Source organism: Octopus bimaculoides, chromosome 19, assembly GCF_046866305.1.
Source record: "Octopus bimaculoides isolate indiv1 chromosome 19, ASM4686630v1, whole genome shotgun sequence".
Classification (NCBI taxonomy): domain Eukaryota; kingdom Metazoa; phylum Mollusca; class Cephalopoda; order Octopoda; family Octopodidae; genus Octopus; species Octopus bimaculoides.
This window is the reverse complement of record NC_142946.1, coordinates 55,242,957-55,265,742: the sequence shown is the minus strand read 5'-3', so window position 1 is coordinate 55,265,742 and position 22,786 is coordinate 55,242,957. Positions and strand designations below refer to the sequence as shown.

At 40.2% G+C, this 22,786-nt stretch overlaps 1 protein-coding gene across 2 annotated transcripts; it reads left to right on the top strand.

The window, feature by feature from the left end:
- The first annotated feature begins 236 nt into the window (after positions 1 to 236).
- On the top strand, positions 237 to 22,748 carry LOC106875422 (lysosomal Pro-X carboxypeptidase). Of its 2 annotated transcripts, XM_014923557.2 has the most exons (9): positions 237 to 916; positions 3,110 to 3,247; positions 7,944 to 8,045; positions 13,042 to 13,223; positions 15,457 to 15,614; positions 19,191 to 19,360; positions 20,051 to 20,215; positions 20,874 to 21,061; positions 22,448 to 22,748. In XM_014923557.2, the coding sequence occupies exons 1-9, from the start codon at positions 725 to 727 to the stop codon at positions 22,638 to 22,640; spliced, it is 1,488 nt and encodes a 495-aa protein (XP_014779043.1). In that variant the 5' UTR covers positions 237 to 724; the 3' UTR covers positions 22,641 to 22,748. The 2 variants fall into 2 exon arrangements, with proteins under 2 accessions (XP_014779043.1, XP_014779044.1); XM_014923558.3 differs by lacking the exon at positions 3,110 to 3,247.
- The last annotated feature ends 38 nt before the right edge of the window (positions 22,749 to 22,786 follow it).

Below are 22,786 nucleotides of genomic sequence, written 5' to 3'. Positions count from 1 at the left end.
GATGTTATGTGTCAGTTAAAAGAACTCCAATGAAGTCTTTCATTCCCATTTTCCACTTCGTAAGTTGGCGGTTTGGCAAAAGTACTAACACCAAGCTTAAAATAAACAAGCACGGCAATCGAGATGTTTGACTACACTTTTCAAAGCGGCGCCCCCGGATAAAACAGAGACGAAAGAGTTAAACATCAAGTTTAAGCAAGAAAAGCAAGGAAGATAACTCCAGGATATTAAAAACTGAATGAGGTGACAAAGATTGGTAGCGATGGTGCCGTTGGGATCGTCCTCTTCTTGGTGTAGATATATGTTCCTGGATAACCTGACCTAATTGTTGTTTAACCCAAGTCAGTCCTCATCGAGCAGACCCATGATCCAAAATATGTACCAATCGCATCCACCAATCATTTTTGGTTTTTGAAATATAGGTCATCGACGATCTCACTACGACTGTATTCGTTTTCTAAGATAGTGGGTTTGAATAACAGGATATTTAGCTGCCACTTCCAGCAGATCAGCCGACCACGCAGAGGCTGCTTCTCAGTGTTAAACACTGCATTGGAATAGTCTTGAAGAGGGTTTAGCGTCAATAAATGTCAAGTGTGAATCTTTTATCGCTCGCTGACTGTCGAAAAAAGCTGTCATGTGATTTGACCGCTTAGAAGAAATTATCTCTCCCTTCACTCTTGCCGCACGTTATCTTTGGTTCTCACGACTACAGGTCGTTGTAATGGATTGCAACAACTTTTTGCTTCTATCTATACTCATTTACGCTTTCATCCCGTCCTCTCATGCATTCCTTCATGGTCTACCATTAAGAAGACAGTTGACCGCATCTTCAAAGTATACACCTTATTATGAACCAGTTGTCTCTACAGAATACTTCCATACCAATTTCGAAACTCGGTACTTCACTCAAGCTGTAAGTCCATATTTTGTTTACATCATGATTACTACTACTACTACTACTACTACTACTACTACTAATAATAATAATAATAATAATAATAATAGTCATCCTTTCTACTATAGGCCTGAAATTTGGCGGAGGGTGATAGTCAATTACATCGACCTCAGTACTTGACTGGTATTAATTTATCGACCCAGACAGGATGACAGGCAAAGTCGACCTCGGCGGAATTTGAAATCAGAATGTAGCGGCAGACGAAATACCGCTAACGATTCTCCCGGCTCGCTGCCATAATAATAATAATGATGATGATGATGATAATAAAATTATAATTATACAAGAAATCTACCGGGAAGTTTCGAATGAGGTTTCATTTTTTTTTTTTATCAATACCATTCCTGTCTCGAGTAGAAATGTTAATTAGCTAAGTAGGTTTCATAACTTGATAGACAACAATAGATAAAGAGATGAAGATAAATAGACGATAAATCGTCTGAGTGGTAGATAAATAAACAGACAGAATGATAGATAGATAGATAGATAGATAGATGGCTAAATTTGATATGAGATCGCCAGATAGATAGATAAAACAAAGGAAACCCTGACTGTTGCTCAATTTGCTAGAAGTAGCAGCCAAATAATCACGAGTTCAGATTCGCATTTCACTTCTGAGTTTCACTTTTCATTTATGTGTTTCTTTTAAAATTTGAGATTACATAGACAGTATTTTACGTAGGATATGGGCAGTTCCGATGAGCACTATCTTTATCACTATTAGGTGGTGAACAGGCAGAATTAAAAACTGTTTAGCAACATTTCATCCATCTTTATGTTCTGAGTTCAAATTCTGTTGAGATTGACTTTGCTTTTCATTCCATTTGGGGGTCAATAAAATAAGTACCAGTTGTGCAGTAGAAATTGCTGGCCTTGTGCCAAAATCTGAAACCATTGTTATTATTATTAACATTCATTTGTTTACAGAAGTAAAAATGGTATATTACTGTCATATCACCAAATGTCTTTTTATAAAAAAAATCTCATGATTAAACATGATTAATGGGGAAAATTAACATGTAATACAACTCACCAATAATGTGTAACACAAGACATCAGTAACATCATCATCATCATCATCGTTTAACGTCCGCTTTCCATGCTAGCATGGGTTGGACGATTTGACTGAGGACTGGTGAAACCGGATGGCAACACCAGGCTCCAGTCTGATTTGGCAGAGTTTCTACAGCTGGATGCCCTTCCTAACGCCAACCACTCAGAGAGTGTAGTGGGTGCTTTTACGTGTCACCCGCACGAAAACGGCCACGCTCGAAATGGTGTCTTTTATGTGCCACCCGCACAAGCCAGTCCAGGGGCACTGGCAACGATCTCGCTCGAAAATCCTACAGGAGCCAGTCAGGCGGTACTGGCAACGGCCACGCTCAAAATGGTGCATCTCATGTGCCACCCGCACAAGAACCAGTCCAGGGGCACTGGCAACGATCTTACTTGGCTTGCCGGGTCTTCTCACGCACAGCCCATTTCCAAAGGTCTCGGTCCGTAGTCATCGCCTCGGTGAGGCCCAATGTACGAAGGTCTTGCCTCACCACCTCAGCCCAGGTCTTCCTGGGCCTACCTCTTCCACGGGTTCCCTCAACTGTTAGGGTGTGGCACTTTTTCACGCAGCTATCCTCCTCCATTCTCACCACATGTCCATACCAGCGCAATCGTCTCTCTTGCACGCCACAACTGATGCTTCTAATGTTCAGCTTTTCTCTCAAGATACTTACACTCTGACGGGTATTCACATTGACATTACACATCCAACGGAGCATACTGGCTTCATTCCTTGCGAGCTTACGTATGTCCTCAGCAGTTACAGCCCATGTTTCACTGCCATGTAGCATGGTTGTTCGTACGCATGCGTCATACAGTCTGCCTTTTACTCTGAGTGAGAGTCCCTTTGTCGCCAGCAGGGGTAAGAGCTCTCTAAACTTTGCCCAGGCTATTCTTATTCTAGCAGCTACACTTTCAGCGCACCCACCCCCACTACTAACTTGGTCGCCCAGATAGCGGAAGCTATCGACTACCTCTAGTTTTTCACCCTGATAACACAGCAGTGGCATGTAACACAACATACTTGTAACATCGGTGCACCACACTCTTGTGACGTGTAACTCTGTAATTGTTTTTATATCTACTCTTTCTTAGGTTGACCACTTTGGCTGGAACACAGACACCTACCAGCAAAGATATCTTGTGTCCACTCAGTGGTGGGATGGAAATGGAGGCCCAATATTCTTTTACACTGGCAATGAAGGAGATATTGTCTGGTTTTTAAAAAACACAGTCAGTATAACTGTATAATTATACATATCATTTATCATCATCATTACCATCATTGTCATTTTTCTGTTCACTTTTTCCATATTTGTATGGGTTGGACAAGATGTCTTGAAGTATTCTACTGCTGGGTACCCTTTATGGCACCAACACTTGTTTTGAACTGACATACTTTTTTTTTTTCCATTGAGATGCATATGTTAACCTATTGAGCTGTGAAACATGAACACACCTCATTGTTGCCCAAGTAGAGTCAATGAGAAGACATGCAAAAACACACTTGCACGCACACACACACACACAAAGACAAAACACACACACACAAGCACCGAGCGGGATCGTTGCCAGTGCCCCTGGACTGGCTCATGTGCGGGCGACGCCCCTGGGCCAGCTCTTGTGTGGGTGACACATGTGGTTTTTCGAGCGAGATCGTTGCTGGTGCCCCTGGACTGGCTCATGTGCGGGCGACACATGAAATCTTTCGAGCGAGATCGTTGCCAGTGCCCCTGGACTGGCTCTTGTGTGGGTGACACATGAAATCTTTCGAGCGGGATCGTTGCCAGTGCCCCTGGACTGGCTCATGTGCGGGCGACACATGAAATCTTTCGAGCGAGATCGTTGCCAGTGCCCCTGGACTGGCTCTTGTGTGGGTGACACATGAAATGTTTTGAGCGGGACGGGATCGTTGCCAGTGCCCCTGGACTGGCTCATGTGCTGGCAACACATGAAATCTTCCGAGCGGGATCGTTGCCGGTGCCCCTGGGCTGGCTCTTGTGCGGGTGACACATGAGGTTTTTCGAGCGAGATCGTTGCCAGTGCCCCTGGACTGGCTCTTGTGCTGGTGACACATGAAATTTCTTCGAGCAAGATCGTTGCCGGTGCCCCTGAACTGGCTCTTGTGGGATTTTCGAGCAGGATCGTTGCTGGTGCCCCTGGACTGGCTCTTGTGCGGGTGACACATGAGGTTTCTCGAGCGAGATGAGCGTGGCCGTTGCCAGTACCGCCTGACTGGCCTTCGTGCGGGTGACACGTAAAAGCACCCACTACACTCTTTGAGTGGTTGGCGTTAGGAAGGGCATCCAGCTGTAGAAACTCTGCCAAATCAGATTGGAGCCTGGTGTAGCCATCTGGTTTCACCAGCCCTCAGTCAAATCGTCCAACCCATGCTAGCATGGAAAGCGGACGTTAAACGACGACGACGACACATTGTCAATGTTGTGTCCTGATGTTTCTCTGCATGTTTCAGATCTTACAACATACATCCTTGTCCAACTGATCCAACGTACAACTTACAACCTACAACTGCTCAAACTTAGTAGGCCTGTGTCCAAGTGGCATTCTTCTGACCCCACTAATCACCTCTTGGTCAGAGCCATCAAGACGTTTTCTCTGCAGCCTCTACATTACGCTTGATGACTCTGCTTCTTCTGCAAGCTCCTGAAATGTCCAGGGTTCCATAGGCCCTACTGAAAGCCTTACCTGCAAACCTCACCTGCCAACCTCCACTGGTAAGCTCACCCCCCACCCCACCCATTGTTGCTTAATGGCTCAGGTTCTTATGGAGCACCTTATAAATTGTTGATCTCGGTAGTTGCAGTCGAGTGGAAGCAGTATGGATGGAATGTTGAAATGATTGACAGAAATGCTCAGTATCTTCTTCAGATGTTCCTTACCTTCCAGTCCTTGGTCTATGTAGCATTGTCCCTGTTTCCGTAAATTGCTGATACCAGTTTTCAATTGACTGACATGCCAGGGCTTGTTTTCCATATTCAACTGTGTGATTACTTCGTGTTTGAATATCTTTGTTTTGGTAAACCAAGATTTTTCATGTGGAGTAGTTGTTATCAGAAACAGAAAAACAACATTAATTGCAGTCTGAAACGTAAAATCATAACATTAATAAAAGTATTATTATCATTAAAAAAAACTTTTAACAACAGCATAATTAATATACAACAAAAATTTAGTTTCTCGTAATGACTTGTTGAAATTGTTGAACGACTTTATGGACACTCTATCTATATCTATATATATATATATATATATATATATATCATCATCATCGTTTAACATCTGCTTTCCATGCTGGCATGGGTTGGATGGTTTGACTGAGGACTGGTGAGCAAGAAGGTTCACAGGCTCAATCTGATCTGGCAAAGTTTCTACAACTGGATGCCCTTTCTAACGCTAACCACTCCAAGAGTATAGTGGGTGCTATTACATGCCACCAGCACGAGGGCTAGTCAGGCAGTTCAGGCAACAACCACTCTCAAAAGGTGCTTTTTACATGCTACCTGCACAGCCAGTCTGGTGGTACTGGCAATGACCATGCTTGAATGTTGTTTCTCACATGCCACCGGCATGGGAGCCAATCTGTGGCCCTCACAACGATCACACTCAGATGTGCTTTTAACATTCCACTGGCACAAGTGCCAATCAGGTGGTACTGTCATCGGCCATGCCAACGATTTTGATTTCACTTGCCTCAATAGGTCTTCACAAGCAAGGTTTATTGTCCAATGAATGAGGAGTATTCATAAATGGGCTAGTTACACCCACTGGCATAGGCCATGGGCTATGGTCTCACTTGGCTTGTCGGGTCTTCTCGGTAAGGCCCAATGTGTGAAGGTTGTGCTTCACCACCTCATTCCAGGTTTTCTTGGGTCTACCTTTTCCACAGGTTCCCTCAACTGCTAAGGCTGTGACACGTCTTCACACAGCTGTCCTCATCCATTCTCGCCACATGACCATACCAGTGCAATCGTCTCTCTTGGACACCACATCTGATGCTTCTTAACTCCAACTTTTCTCTCAGGGTGCTTACACTCTGTCGAGTATGCACACTGACATTACACATCCAGCAGAGCATGCTGGCTTCATTCCTTGCAAGCTTACGCATGTCCTCAGTAGTCACGGCCCATGTTTCACTGCCATGTAGCATGGCTGTTTGTATGCATGCGTCATACAGTCTACCTTTTACTCTGAGTGAGAGGCCCTTTGTTACCAGCAGAAGTAGGAGCTCTCTGAACTTTGCCTGGGCTATTCTTATTCTAGCTGCTACACTTTCAGAGCATCCACCCCCACTACTGACTTGGTCCCCTAGGTAATAGAAGCTATCAACTACTTGTAGTTTTTCTCCCTGGAATGTGACAGAAGCTGTTCTCTGCACATATGATGCTATACCCCCCACCATTTTGTTAAAGGCTTCAATTAATACGTCTCTAAATCTCTGTCCATTTGCAGGATCTTTAAGCTTCCAGACTCTTCTCCTCGAAGCTGGTCTACTTCTGGGCATCCATTTAACCCTGATTCAGAAGTCGCTAACTACTAATCTATGTTGAGGGGTACATTCTTCGCCTGGGAAGGTTTTGGCATTTATAAGCAGCCCTCTTTCCCTTTTTCTGGCAAGGATGTAGTCAATTTGGCTAGTGTGTCTGCCAGAATGGTAGGCGACTAGGTGACAGGCGGGTTTCCTGAAGTTGGTATTGCAAACCATAAGATCATTTGCATCACAGAACTCCAGCAGTCTGGTTCCCTCCTCATTGTGGGAACTAAAGCCATAGACTCCATGTACGCCATGGAAGCCCTCTGCATGTTGTCCAACATGTCCATTGAAATCACCAGCCACAAAGAAAAGGTCCCTGTCATTCGTCAATGAGGTAGTCTACAACAGGGTGTCATAAAATTGGTCTTTCTGCGCATCTGGTAGCTCCGGTTGAGGGGCATAGGCCGAGATAATGGCAGCTAACCTATGGTGAAGCACTAATCTAATCTTAATTACTCTATCACATACTCTGACTACCTCGATTACCTTATCAACCCATTTCTCTGCAAGAAGTATTCCCACACCCCCGACCCTGTCAGTGTTCCCTGCCCAGAAAATCTTGTACCTGTGTTCTTTGCCTGTGAGGAACCTAGCGGAACCTGCTCTCCACCTTACTTCTTGGATGCAGCACAAATCTACACGTCTCCATTCAAGCATCTCAACAGACTTACCTTTCAGTATGCCAACTCTGAAGGTGTGGGAGGTGTGGGCCCGTGAGACCCTGGGATGGGGGACAGCAGTGTCATGTACCTGAAAAGAAAGCTCACATTTGGCAGAATTCATAAACAAACAATAGCCTTCAACCTGCATACACAACTCCATCATTTTGATGTGCTATATGATAACTACGTTACATAGGAGGAGATAAACCCGAAGTAGAGGTGGGGATGGCCTGAAGCCTTTAGAAGTGTTCATGGGAGACAACCAAAGGGTGACAGAAGATGAGGACTTCCGGTAGAGGCGGTGGGGGTGAAAATCTTCTGGATTCGTATTCTTTCGGGGAAGTTATTAAAATGGAGTAGGGGAATCCAAATGCATGTGCTAGTTTATATAGGGTGGGGTGGTGGAGGAGGGGGAATTGTTGGCGAAGCAAGTGGTAATCGAAAGAGAGAGAGAGAGGGGGGCCAGAGTTAGGGTGGTCAGGGATAGAACACGAGGGAGAAAATACTCTTTTGGGATTTTGGGTAATTGATTTTATATATATGTATGTATGTATATGTATATACGTGTGTGTGTGTGTGTGCATGCGGACACGTGTACACATATACACATGTTTGTGTGGGTGTTATTTATCTTAACGAAACCTGACCTATTCTGCAAATATTCCTTGTCTTTGATCTTTGAAAATTTTTTTAAGATGTTTCATTTTATCTGCAGGGTTTCATGATGGACATTGCTGGAAAATTTGGTGCCATGCTGGTCTTTGCTGAGCATCGTTACTATGGCAAATCATTACCATATGGGACAGAATCTTATAAGGTGGGACACTGAACTTTTTGTGATATTACTCCAACATTTCTTTCTGTGTTGTTAACAAAGTTTAGTTAGAGAGAAAAGGACAGTGATGGCAGTGGCCCTTTCGTAGGCCCTCAAAGAAGAAGGAAGGGGGGAAGAAACCAAGACTGGCGAGTTTACTACAGGAGGAAACAGTGCTTCAAAATATCAAGTTATCTACCCTTAAACTAGAGACCTGGTCTAAATCTTCATATCAAGAGCCATGTTGTGGTGTTAATGTGTGTGCATAAAAAAGCTTACCTGGAGGGTTTCATTCCAGATATTTTTTGTTTACAAAACTAACTGGCCATGATGTTTTCCTTCCACAAGTTGTAGAGAGGTTATGTGCCTCCAGCCATTTGAATCTGACAAATCACCTGTACAGCTAAAGGATTTATAGGTGTGAAACCAATGGTCACTGTCTGACCAGCCATGACAGACAACCTTCTAAATATATAGATATTTGTATGTATGTATGTATATAAAGCCATTTTTACTGCAGATAAAACACCAACAGTCACTTCAGTAATTCACAATACTGCTTTGTGTGCCTATTACATAACCTGTGCAAGTGTCTTCTACTATAGCCTCTGGCTGACCACCAAAACCTTGTGAGTGGTTTTAATAAGTGGAAATTGGAAGATGCCCATCTTGTATATGCATATGCATGGCTGTTTGTGTGTTTGTTTACAGTTGCTTTTTTACACAAGTCCCATATGGTGATGTTATTGTCATTTCCCTTAACAAAAAATTGTCCGCTGGTGTTATGCCTTCAAAGATGTGTAGAATAACTTGAAAAACAGATATAGTTTAGTGCTAGGAAATGCATTCAGCTGTAAACACAATGCCTTAGTATATTACAATTTATTTAAGCTTATTACTTTAAAGCTATATTAAAAATAACAAGCAAACATTTACTGAAAGTAAGATTCTGTGAAAAGTAGAGTTAAATTTATTATAAAATTCATTTTCATTCAGATTTTAAGTTTGACTTGATACCTTATTCGTCTTGGAATGGAAAAATATTTTCTGCCCTTTATATATAAAAAAATATAGAAAGATTCATTATTTGAAGTGGGTGCTTGGATACTGAATTACTGTGTAATTAAAATTCTAAATAAAAAATATTTGTAGTTTGGCTGAATCATTTAGGAATCAAGCAAAATGGTAAGAGACATTCAATCTAATTCTTTATGTTCTGAGATCAACTTTGCTTTTTAGTCCAAAGAGTTGCTAAAATATAGTACTAGTCAAGTACTGGGGTCAATTTAAGTAATTAACCTTTAGCACGGTGGAGGAGCATCATGTTGCTATATGAGTTTTCTCTCCTTTCAATGCAACACAATGTGCCTTCAGCCAAAGGGGAGAAACATCCTACAGGTGACATAATGCGCCTAAGCTTGCTTAAGGTTAAGCCTCACCTCCAAATTTCAAGCTTTGAATATTACTAGAAACAATTATTTAGGCACAAAGATGGATAAGGCTAAAAACATATTTTGGATAAATTTTTGAATATTGATTATATGCACATAAGGTATTACGACTATATACCACTGGGAACTCATACTGGACTTCTTAACTATGTTAATACATATGCGTAACACATATTCATTACATCAAGATTCACAAAAATATATGTATGTGAATTTTCAACTTCATGCACCAAGTTTGGCATCCAAAACCTGTGGAATCCCATAAATGATGATGTGCACATGCTCAAACATAATCAAAATGTTTGATGTAGAAATATATATCTATAGATGCAGGCATGGCTGTGTGGGAAGAAGTTTGCTTTCCAACCATGTGGTCCTGGATTCATTGCCCACTGTGTAGCACCTTTGGCAAGTGTCGTCTACTATAGCCTCAGGCCAACCAAAGCCTTGTGAATGGATTTGGTAGATGGAAACTGAAAGAAGCCTCTTGTGTGTGTATATATATATATATATATATATATATATATATATATATATATATGTTTGTGTGTCTGTGTTTGTCCCCCCCCCCCCGTCTGACAACTGATGTTGGTGTGTTTACAACCTTGTAACTTAGCGGTTTGGCAAAACAGACTGATAGAATAAGTACTAGGCTTGCAAAGAATAAGTCCTGGGGTCGATTTGTTCAACTAAAGGTGGTACTCCAGCATGGCTGCAGACAAATGACTGAAACAAGTAAAAGAATATATATATATATATATATATATATATATATATATATATACAAATAATACATTTCTAAATCTCTCAGAGAGATTTATGCAGTAGTGATACGATGAAGTAGTTGTATGCTGTCAACTTAATGTGACAGTCCCCTGAAGGGAATAATACTACTGTTGGTTAGACCTAGGAAGCTGCACCGCTTCCTGTCGGCCTTGACACATTTCCTGTGTCCTTCGACTAGCAAGTCATGCTACTCCAGACTGATGACGAGCAAAGACTCAGAAACATGTCTCTGGATGCAGGCTTAGCTGAGTGGAGGTGCTTGTCTCCCCCTTGTAAACATAAGGACACAGGAAATGTGTCAAGGCCGACAGGAAGCGGTGCAGCTTCCTAGGTCTAACCAACAGCAGTATTATTCCCTTCAGGGGACTGCCACATTAAGTTGACAGCATACAACTACTTCATATACACACACACACACACAATATATATATATATATATATATATATATATATATATATATATATATATATATATATATATATTCCAGGGTGAAAAACTAGAGGTAGTCGAAAGCTTCCGCTATCTGGGCGACCAAGTTAGTAGTGGGGGTGGGTGCGCTGAAAGTGTAGCTGCTAGAATAAGAATAGCCTGGGCAAAGTTTAGAGAGCTCTTACCCCTGCTGGCGACAAAGGGACTCTCACTCAGAGTAAAAGGCAGACTGTATGACGCATGCGTACGAACAACCATGCTACATGGCAGTGAAACATGGGCTGTAACTGCTGAGGACATACGTAAGCTCGCAAGGAATGAAGCCAGTATGCTCCGTTGGATGTGTAATGTCAATGTGAATACCCGTCAGAGTGTAAGTATCTTGAGAGAAAAGCTGAACATTAGAAGCATCAGTTGTGGCGTGCAAGAGAGACGATTGCGCTGGTATGGACATGTGGTGAGAATGGAGGAGGATAGCTGCGTGAAAAAGTGCCACACCCTAACAGTTGAGGGAACCCGTGGAAGAGGTAGGCCCAGGAAGACCTGGGCTGAGGTGGTGAGGCAAGACCTTCGTACATTGGGCCTCACCGAGGCGATGACTACGGACCGAGACCTTTGGAAATGGGCTGTGCGTGAGAAGACCCGGCAAGCCAAGTAAGATCGTTGCCAGTGCCCCTGGACTGGTTCTTGTGCGGTTGGCACATGAGATGCACCATTTTGAGCGTGGCCGTTGCCAGTACCGCCTGACTGGCTCCTGTAGGATTTTCGAGCGAGATCGTTGCCAGTGCCCCTGGACTGGCTTGTGCGGGTGGCACATAAAAGACACCATTTCGAGCGTGGCCGTTTTCGTGCGGGTGACACGTAAAAGCACCCACTACACTCTCTGAGTGGTTGGCGTTAGGAAGGGCATCCAGCTGTAGAAACTCTGCCAAATCAGACTGGAGCCTGGTGTTGCCATCCGGTTTCACCAGTCCTCAGTCAAATCGTCCAACCCATGCTAGCATGGAAAGCGGACGTTAAACGATGATGATGATGATATATACTCATACAAATATACATATATATCTCGTCAATAAAACATAAATCTGAATAAGAAGCACATTCTAAGTTATAGAGCAGAATATTATGTAAATAAAGTTAGGAAGGTTATCCAGCTGTAGAAACTTTGCCAGATCAGATTCAAGCCTGGTGCAGCCTTCTGGCTTGCCAGCATGGAGAGCGGATGTCAAATGACAACGACAATGATGATATAAGGCCAGTTTATGCGATTACCCTGGGTTTCATGTCCCAGCTTTATAGTGTATCATCAGATCCCAAACTTATTGGCTGATGGCCTCTCTAGCGAGCAGCCATTTTCTAAAGATGCCACTTGCTAGAGAGACCATAAGCCAACAGTTTTGGGATCTGATGACATGCCATAAAGCTAAGCACTTTATGCACGTGAAACGCAGGGTAATCCCATGAGCCGGCCTTTTCTAACTTTATGTATTTATATATATATATATATATATATATATATATATATGGGTGTGCATGAGCATTCTTGCCTAAGGTATCTAAGGAACTAATTAATCTAAGCTGAATGTAAGTGCTTGCAAAATGACAGGGCCAATGCTAGGGAGATGATAATTAAGAATTTCCTATAAGTTACCTCCCTTGATCTGCATATTATTTTGAAATCCTGCATAACTTCATGTAACTTTGTGTATTCCCATGCATAATGAAGACAAGTACCAACATTTCCTAGTGGATTGCTTGAATAATTGTGGAGTTTTTTTGTATGAAACCATTGTTTGCCTTGTTAATCTATGAGTAAAGAATATTTATCCACCAACGCAGTGTTGAGCACTCATTCTCACTTGCATATATATATATATATATATGCATATATATATATATATATATATATATCACACACCTGAACTTACTCTTGCAATTTCTTTTGACTTAACATTCATTATTCCGACAATGATTGTGGTATCTTTGAGTGTTTTTATGTGATAAACAAGGAGGACATCCATTGGAGGGTTGGCTGTCATTTGAGGTATGGTTTCTGCACCTGAAAGAAGTCTATATATATATATTTATATTACAAGCTTCTGTACAGTGTCTGCCAACTGAAAGCTTAAGTAGAAAACATATGCCCTAAGTGTCTCATAGTAGGATAAAACCTGGAACCACAGAGCTGAGAAACAAATTTTACAGCCATGTCCACATTTGATGATGGTGGTGGTGGTGGTGGTGGTGGTGGTGGTGGTGGTGGTGGTGGTGGTGGTGGTGGTGGTGGTGACGACAACAATAGTAATGATAATTTGTTATTTTCTTTTTGTAGAATCCTGTAAAACTGTCATACTTAACATCAGAACAAGCACTTGAAGACTATGCCAAATTGATTCAACACATGAAATCCACCATAAAAGGTGCCCAAAACAGTTCTGTTGTGGCATTTGGTGGTTCCTATGGTGGGATGTTGTCTGCTTGGTTTCGAATGAAATATGCTGGGGTGATTGTTGGGTAAAAAGAAAACACTGACTTATTTCAATGCCACTCTTTATTTTGACCCTTTGTTGTTGTAGTTGTTGTTGTTGTTCTTCTGCTTCATTTTCTCCTTTTTGTTCATCATAATTATTGATGTCTTCACCATTGTTTTTGTTATTGAGTCCAAGTTCAATACCAATGAAAGTAGTTTTTTTATCAGGGACATTCAAACCAAAATCGTCCTGTTTTTAGCAATAATGTACTTTGGACTATATTTACCTCATGTGAGGTGGTTGCTTGAATGACAAAAAAAAATGTGTGCAGTGCTGTAGGTCAAAAGAGGCAAACATTCTGAATTTCGTGGTCTGTGTTTCAAAGTGTTTGAAGAGTAGTTTCTCTGAGACAAACTATTACACTTTACAAGGTTCTATGTTTGTGTATATACTATAAATGTTATACACATCATTGTCTTCAGTTTTCCACAGAACACTGGAAACCAACAATACCATAAGTGTGATGGTGATGTACATTTATAACCACCATGTGGTGTTGAGACAAAAGTAGATACATATTTACACGCATATACATGCATACATTTATGTGTGTGTGTGTATAAATATATATGAATTTATGTACATATATTTACCATGGACTCTCCCATCATTAGACAATGTTCGAGGGCCCTGCAATTTCTTGCTGAATTCAACCACGCAGATGATTTGTTTATAGTGATCAAATGTTTGGGTTCACATAAGCTCACCCCCTCCAACAAATTGACATTACCTGTACAGGTGTACAATGTGCCACATGTCAGATGATGAAATGATCGTAGAGCAACATGAAATGAAGTGTTTTGCTTATATATATAAGAACACAAATTGGTTGAGATTCACTACATCTGTTTCAGAGGTGTTTTTTTATTGATGAACAAATCAATTACGTCATGACAAAAGTCATTTCCATCAAGTGAATTAAGATTTAAAACTGAAATTTAACATTTAAGATTCGGCTCATATTGAATTCATTTCCTCATCCCAGTAACAATCAAGATCTTTAGATTGTCACTGGGATGAGGGAGTCGACATACATTCTTTATGAGTCAAATCTTAAATGTTAAGAGAGAGAGTCAACATCCATTGACAAGGTTGCAAAAGTAATGAAAATTTTGGAAAGGAGAAAATATAAATAATAAATGACTAGAAATGGAACTGGTGAGTGTGTTAAATATTAAGGCAGTATGACTCTCCCCAGACACAACAAAATCTGTTTCAACACATGAATTCACATAAAGAATCTTGCAACTCAGATACAAAACCGATACTTCAATGTTGAATTTTAATTTACCTGATGGAAATGACTTTTCTCATGATGCAATATAGCATGCAAACCTCCGTCGTCCTCTGCTTGCACTGCATTGCCTTGAAAATACATATCTCAGAATACTGATTATTTTTATCACTCCACACCTTACAATGCATCACTCTCATTACTACCATTCATACTTCTCAAGATATAAAGAGTAAAGAAGCTGGTGAATTAACAGAGATGTGGAGTTGTGAAGTCCCTTTTGTTATGCTGGGTACATGGCTACTTCCCTAGTGCTGATGTCATGAAAAATGCACCCAGTACACATTGTAAGGTACAAGGTTGTGAAGATCTGTTAATCTTGTTGAGGCCATGACATCTTTCTAGTGCTGGGCCACAAAAAACAGCACCCAGTACACTCTGTAAAGTGGTTGGTGTTAGGAAGGACATGCAGCTGTTGAAACCTAGCCAAAAATTACACGTGAATGAAATAAGGCCCCTTGACCCATCTAGATGAGCAGTACCCTCAAGTACATGCTGATCCCAGCCTTGACAATCCATGAAACCCATAGCAACATAAAAAACAGATCTGAAATGATGATAATGGTGACAATGCTATCTATGCACGCACGCAGGCAGACATGATAGGTTTCATCTCAGTTTCCACTTACCAATTCTACTCACATAGCAATGGAGCAGTAGACACTTGTCCAGCATACTATGCAGAGGATCACATACAAACTTTGTAACCGCACAGCCATAGCACTAACTTGTCCTTTCTCTCTTCCTATTGTGGATTTTAAGTACTAAATGTTAAAACTAATTAATTTATCTGTCTATCTATGCCACCACATAATTATTTCTCATTAGCTATTTAGTACTTTATTATTAACTCTGTCAACACTAATTTAGCTATTACTACATTACATTACTGTTGTTTTTGTTATGTTGGCTTTACCCACAGGTCAATTGCAGCTTCTGCTCCAATTTGGGGATTTCCTGGGATATCTAAATGCAATGGTTTATTTACTGTCATAACAAACACATTTAAACATAGTGGTGAACATTGTCCAGGAAGCATCCGGAAAAGTTGGAAAGTAATTGATGATCTTGGAAAATACAGTAAGTGAAGATTTTTATATTTTATTTTCAAATGATATTTTTTCAAATGTTGAGAAGAAGTTTCAGGTATAGAAGCAAGGTCTAGAATCGAAGGGTTTTAGAGTTAACCTAGCAAAAATCAAAGTCTTAGTAAGTAGGAAGGCAAACAAATCACAAATCCCTTCAGGTAGATGGCCCTGCTCAACTTCAGAAAAGGCATAGGTAGAAACTCCATAAGATATACCCGGTGTAAGCTATGGATACATAAGAAGTACAGCAATATCAGAAGAAGGTTAACAGAAAAATAGTTTTTGTGTGTGGAAGGCACACAGGTACAATAAACACCAAAAATGTACAGAAAATAGACTTCATCAACTGCCAGTGGGGTAAGCTAGAGGTAGTAGATAGCTTCCATTATCTAGGTGACCAGGTTAGTAGTGGCAGTGGATGCTCTGGGAATAAGAATAGGCTGGGCAAAGTTCAGAGGGCTCCTACCTCTGCTGTCAACAAAGGGCCTTTCCCTCAGAGTGAAAGGTAAATTGTATGATGCCTGTGTGTGAACAGCTGTGCTACAAGGCAGTGAAACATTGGCGGTGACAGCTGAGGACATGCATAGGCTTGAAAGAAATGAAGCTAGTATGCTTCACTGGATGTGCAATATCAGTGTACATGTACGACAGAGTGTAAGCATCTTAGAGAAAAGTTGGGCATAAGAAGCATCAGATGTGGTGTGTCAGAGAGACAACTGCATTGGTATGGTTATGTGGTGCATATGGATGGGGACAGCTGTGTGAAGAATTGCTAATCTCTAATTGTAGAAGGAACCTGTGGTAGAGGTAGACACAAGAAGACATGGGATGAAGTGAAGCATGCCCTTCGAAGTTTGGGCCTCACAGAGACCTTTGGCGATATGCTGTGCTTGAGAAGACCCATCAAGCCAAGTGAAATCATAGTCATGGCCGATGTTGATGTCACGTAACTGGCACGTAAAAAGCACCTTTCAAGCATTGGGCCTCACGGAAGCAAGGTGGCTGGTGCTGGTGGCATGTGAAAAGCACCTTTTAAGTGTTGGGCCTCATGGAGGCAATAATGAATGACTAAGACCTTTGGCATTATGCCATGCTTGAGAAGAAGACCCATCAAACCAAGTAAAATCAAAGTCATGGCAGATACTGGTGGCATGCAAATGGCACCCATGCTGGTGGCATGTAAAAAGCACCCATTACACTCACAGAGTGGTTGGCATTAAAAATGACATCCAGCCTTAGAAACCATGCCAAATCAGACTGGAGTTGCAGCCTTCCAGCTTGACAGCCCTGGTCAAACTGTCCAACCCATACCAGCATGGACGACGGACGTTAAATGATGATGATGATAGATCATAATTGATAAGATTATGATTTTTTAGACAATTAACCTCACCCTTAGTAATGAATATTTGAAGGAATATTGGCATCTATATTGCAGTCTGTTTCATCTCAGATTGTCATCAAGTGTTTTATTCTTGGAACTACACATAACACCAGACTATTTGGAATTAGAAACCCTTTTTTTTTATAAGCTAGACAAATATAGGATGTTGAGAACTCTTGAGACTTCTCTGGGACAAGATAATCTTTCTTCTGTTGGTGCTATAAAAGATATCTAGTATACTTTGAAAACTGGTTGGTAATTGGAATATCATGAGTAATAGAACATAGAAGCCATGCTTAAAATGGAAAATGTGAGTGAGATGTTGTCCCCCAACTCTTCCTGGAGGGCAGTAACTGTGAACAAGAACTGACTGGAAAATATATATATAAAATATTGGTGCCCCAGCATGGCCACAGCTTTGAGCTGAAACTATATATATATATATATATATATATATATAGTCAAATTAAAGAACAAACAAAAAACAGAGAAAGAAAAAAATGAACATGAGGTTGTGCACAAGAAATATATTAATTTGATGCTCAGTGAAAGGAAAGAGTTGTTAACATTTTGAGCATAGTTCTTCATTTGAAAGAGAAGTTCAAAGAGAAAGAACACAGCATACAGCCCAGTCCAGGAATCGAACTCACTACCTCATAATTGTGAGCCTGACACTCTAACCACTGAGCCATGCACCTTCACACGCACATATATTGGGTTGGCAAGAAAAAATAATAAGTCTGTGTGAAGGATTTAAGTCAGGTTACTCTATGTTAATAGCGCTACCAGTAATAGTGTAGACTTGGTACTACCTGCAGTATTTTGAAAATAAAAAAACTATGGTTCTGTGTGGAACAAAAGATAATAATAATAATAAGTCCATTCGAAGGATTTAGGTACTACCTGCGGCATTTTGGAAAAAGAAAAAATTCTGTGTAGAACAAAAAATAATTCTGGTGAGAAGAAAAAAAAATGAAAATGAATTAACAATACATTTAAAGCAAGTCACCAGAAGATTTCAAACATAAGAAAATATCATCTGTTGAAATTGAAAACGAATTAGCTGCTAAGAAAGTTAAAATGGACAAAGAAAACACAAGCCATTTCATGAGTGAGGATACTAAACAAGTCCACCTTGAGGGAACTCCAGATGAAATGTCAATGGAAGTGACTAGGGAAGAATACGTTGTAGAAAATTCTGAAAGTAGAGAATCTGAGCCAGCTGTTACAGGAAAAAGGCCCTTCTATGGAAAGGGCTTCATTGGGGAATTGTTCTGGTGCAGGCACTTTGAGAGATAATGAAAGTTTGCAGGTAACCAATCCAGTTTCTGCCAAATAAATTGTAATGGAAGGAAAAAATCATAGAAATGAAAAATATATATATAATAATGCTGTGTAATTTTTGAAAAAAAAAATCTCAAAGGGGAGAGGTGTTGTGGTGGACACCCCCAGGTGAGAAGTGGGCTGGTCCACTACCAATAAATAGTGGACTGACACAGTATTGTCAGTCAGGGAAGATATGCTGTTCAGACCAGTCCCATAGAGACGATGAAATATGTTGTCATAATGGGACATATCACATATCATCATCATCATCATCATCATCGTTTAACGTCCACTTTCCATGCTGACATGGGTTGGATGGTTTGAGTGTGGGCTGGCAAGCCAGAAGGCTGCACTAGGAATCCAATCTGATCTGGCAAAGTTTCTACAGCTGGATGCCCTTCTTAACGCCAACCACTCTGTGAGTGTAGTGGGTGCTTTTTACGTGCCACCAGCATGAGGGCCAGTCAGGCGGTACTGGCATCGACCATGCTTGAATGGTGCTTTTTACATGCCGGTGGCACGGGGCCAGTCAGGCAACACTGGCAACGACCACGCTTGAATGGTGCTTTTTACATGCCACCGGCACAGGACCAGTCAGGCAGCATTAGGGGCCAATTGATTTCTTGAGAAAAGGATATAGTGTGATAATTGATTGTAGGGTAGACTTGGCTGTTGATAACATGAGCACAGATGAAAAATGTATTGACATAAATTAACTCTGGTGGCAATTGGTTTCAGGATAGACTTGGCTATTGATGACATCCACCTGTAAGTCTGGGGATGTAAGCTTGTGTCATTGACACATCTGAAGTATAAGATCATGAGATATTTACTAAAAGTCAATAATTATTTTTACAGGTGAAGGTCTGAAGTTTCTCTCTGAAGAATTAAAGTTATGTTCAAGCCTAGAAAACTCTACAGTTGATGACCTCAAGGAATGGTTGAGTGACACATGGTTTGATTTAGCAATGATGGATTATCCTTACTCAACCAATTTTCTAGAACCTCTACCTGCCTGGCCAGTGAAAGTAAGTGAAGAGATGCTGGGTTCAAATTTGACTGTCTCATGAACAAACAAACATACAGGTGGTAACATAGAAATGTGTCAGTAACATCACTATTGTCATTGTTTAGCCTAAGGACAACCATTACTGACCAGATCTATGATCAAAGTGATTCCAGCCATGACATATCCAATATTTTTACATGTATCTAGGACTACATTATCTCAAATTTCCTACATTTGTAAGACAGTTGGGTATGATTTTGAGGGAGATTTGACTGCTATATCTAGCAGGGCCAAAATACCACAGGAGGCTTTCTTGCTAATTCATGTTTTATCTATGGACCTTACACTTAATTCCTCTTATTGACTCAGACTATCTGTCTGTAGATCGGTACCATGAAATGGTACAGTTCACCAGTGTAACCAATAACAGTGTATTACTAACTTGCTTTATATAAGCTCAGTGCTGTGTTCAAATCAACCTGTCGGATTAGAGAAAATGCAGAATGGTGGGTAGTAGTGGTGATGTTAATGAAGAAATTTCACTCCAGTTTTATTATTTTTGTAATTCTTTCATGAAGATGACATCAGTGATGATCCAACAACTTAGTAACTTAACACATTGTCTCTCACTCTACTCTCTCTCTCTGTGCCCCCAATCTCTTCTCATATTTTCTTTCATAAATGAAACCTGTCAATGTTTACTCCTCAGAAAACCTGTACACCATTGAATGATCCTAGTCTTGATGGTAAACACCTCATTTCTGCTCTGGCTAAATCTCTGCAAGTCTATTACAACACAACAGGTAATACTCCATGTTTCAATTTAACCCAGACATCTAGTTCGGACATGGGAAGTTTAGGATGGAGCTATCAGGTGAGTAACTCTAATTTATCCGTATGTGTGTGCATGTCTGCTTGCATTTTTGTGTTTGTGTGCAGGTATGTGTGGGTGTATGTGCATCTTTGTGTTTGTGTTTGTCTCCCCCCCACCACCTGGCAACTTGTGTTGGTTTATTTATGTCCTGCTCATGTCTTTCCTTCAGGTGTTGACCTGCAAAGCTCAATGGTTGCAGGGGACCTTCATTGGCACTGCCCCTTCCTTCAAACTCAGCAAGTAAAAGACATAAAATGGTGGTCAGATTCTCCTTAAGTGATGGTGGATGCAGGAAGGAATGATGAGCCAGTAAATAAAACTCCAGAAATAGACTAGGAGGCAGCGAGCTGGCAGAAATGTTAGCACTCCGGGTGAAATGCTTAGCGGTATTTCGTTTGCCATTACATTTTGAGTTCAAATTCCGCCAAAGTCGACTTTGCCTTTCATCCTTTCGGGGTCGATAAATTAAGTACCAATTACGCACTGGAGTAGATGTAATCGACTTAATCCCTTTGTCTGTCCTTGTTTGTCTCCTCTATGTTTAACCCCCTTGTGGGCAATAAAGAAATAAGAAATAGACTAGGATTAACTGTGTCCCTTTCAAAAATCGTTCTTTGTGTTTACATAAGAAACTCTTGATTATTTGTTTTATTGTCAGTCTTGTACAGAAATGGTAATGCCAAGCTGCACAGATGGCATCACAGATATGTTTTACCCAACCAAGTGGAATTTCACCCAGTATTCTGAATCTTGTTATGCTCAGTGGAAAGTTGTACCCAGACCTAACTGGATTGTAACAGAATATGGTGGTAAAAATATTCAAGCTGCATCTAACATTGTCTTCAGGTAAATCATAGATTCTATATATTTTATTAAATATTTATTTATTTACTTATATACTTATTTGTTGTTATGTAACCCCAGGCTAACCTTGATCCAGAAGGCTTTTGCTCAGAGACATTCCAAATGTAGCAATGTTATCTCTGAGTGTGAAAAAATGTTTCCGAAAGTCATCGGAGCTGTGCTGTTCTCTGACTTTGTAGGCATGCCCACGTGTGTTAGACACCTGGAGCTCAAAAAGGTGTTCAAGGTGGTTGTTGGCACGATGATTAATAATTTTGTGGGTTTTTACCAAGTCAGGTGCGAGACGTTGGAGCTTCGATGTATCTTGAATAGCTTTAACTCAAGGATTGTAATTAAAATATTGATGAGAAAGGAATTCTACAATTACTCTAACTCTTTTGTGGCCATAGCACTGCCTTCATTTCAATTAATTTTGAAAAAAATAAGCTCTGAATTTGAAGGGATTTATTAGAAATAGATAACAAATTTTTGCATTATTAACTTATTTGAAACAAAGCTTAGAGTTAAAAAAAAAAGAAAGATTTTGCATAAAATTACGATAAGATCTTAGCTTAAATAGAGCAATTTGAAATGAGAGGTCTTGTATAAGAACCAGAGGTGGTGTTGAGTGGATTTCCATCTCATCATGGAAATCTTTAAGCTGCAAGATAATACGATGAATTACTTGGAAATGGATGCGTGGTGTTAAATTAAATACACTGTCCTGTTTTTGTTCCCAACTTTGACTGTCCATAAAATCCAAAATTTATTTTGAAAGTTATTGGAGCAACTGTCTTCGAAGTCTCATATTGTCGTTGAATGCTCGAAACGAAGTGTAGATAGACAGCCAACAACTGATGAAGGGTCATTCTTTGTGTTACTTGTCCCGTTTTCAATTTCTTTTCTCTTGTTGTTTGTGTATTTAACTCTCTTGTTTTTGTATTTCATGTTGCTTACAGTTTGTGACATCCTGTACCCACATATTCATATACATATATATATATGCAATATATACATATATATATATATATATATATATATTATTTATATTATTATTTAATTGAATGCCACGCATCTATTATAGACATATAAGTATGTATGTATGTATGTATGTATATGTATGTATATGTGTGTGTGTGTGTATATATATATATATATATATATATATATATATATATACACACACACACACAATATAGCAACTATGTGGTGGTTCCATTGTTGACACATGGAATCCTTCTTGGTTTTCATTACTACCATCTTTATCCCCCCCACAGAATCTAAGTATCCATCTTCTGTGGTGCCAACTAACCTTAATTCCTTCCTTCAACTTTATTTATTGGTTTGCCATTTTTTTCACATATTTCTTCTTTATCAATTTCATTCCAGCAATGGATTGCTTGATCCCTGGTCAGCCTTTGGAGTCCTTAAAAATATTTCTGACACCCTAATATCTCTCATCATTCCTGAAGGAGCACACCATTTGGATCTGAGATTCAAGAATATCGATGACCCACCATCTGTAACAGAGGCAAGGAATATCGAGCAGATGCATATAAGAAAATGGCTGAAATCAAAATAAATCTTAAAATATGTGGACATTTTGTTTTGAAATATAAATGTTTTGAATTTCAATAATTCATTGTAAGATTTTTACCAATAAAGTTAGTATTTTTCTAGTCATTTCACACACACGCATAATAATAATAATAATAATAATAATAATAA

Excerpts from the sequence above, each read along its gene's own strand:
- LOC106875422 (XM_014923557.2), top strand. The coding sequence starts at position 725 with ATGGATTGCAACAACTTTTTGCTTCTATCTATACTCATTTACGCTTTC. Across the intron at positions 3,248-7,943 it reads TCTGGTTTTTAAAAAACACA|GGTTTCATGATGGACATTGC; the intron begins GTCAGTATAACT and ends TTTTATCTGCAG. Across the intron at positions 15,615-19,190 it reads TGATGATCTTGGAAAATACA|GTGAAGGTCTGAAGTTTCTC; the intron begins GTAAGTGAAGAT and ends TTATTTTTACAG.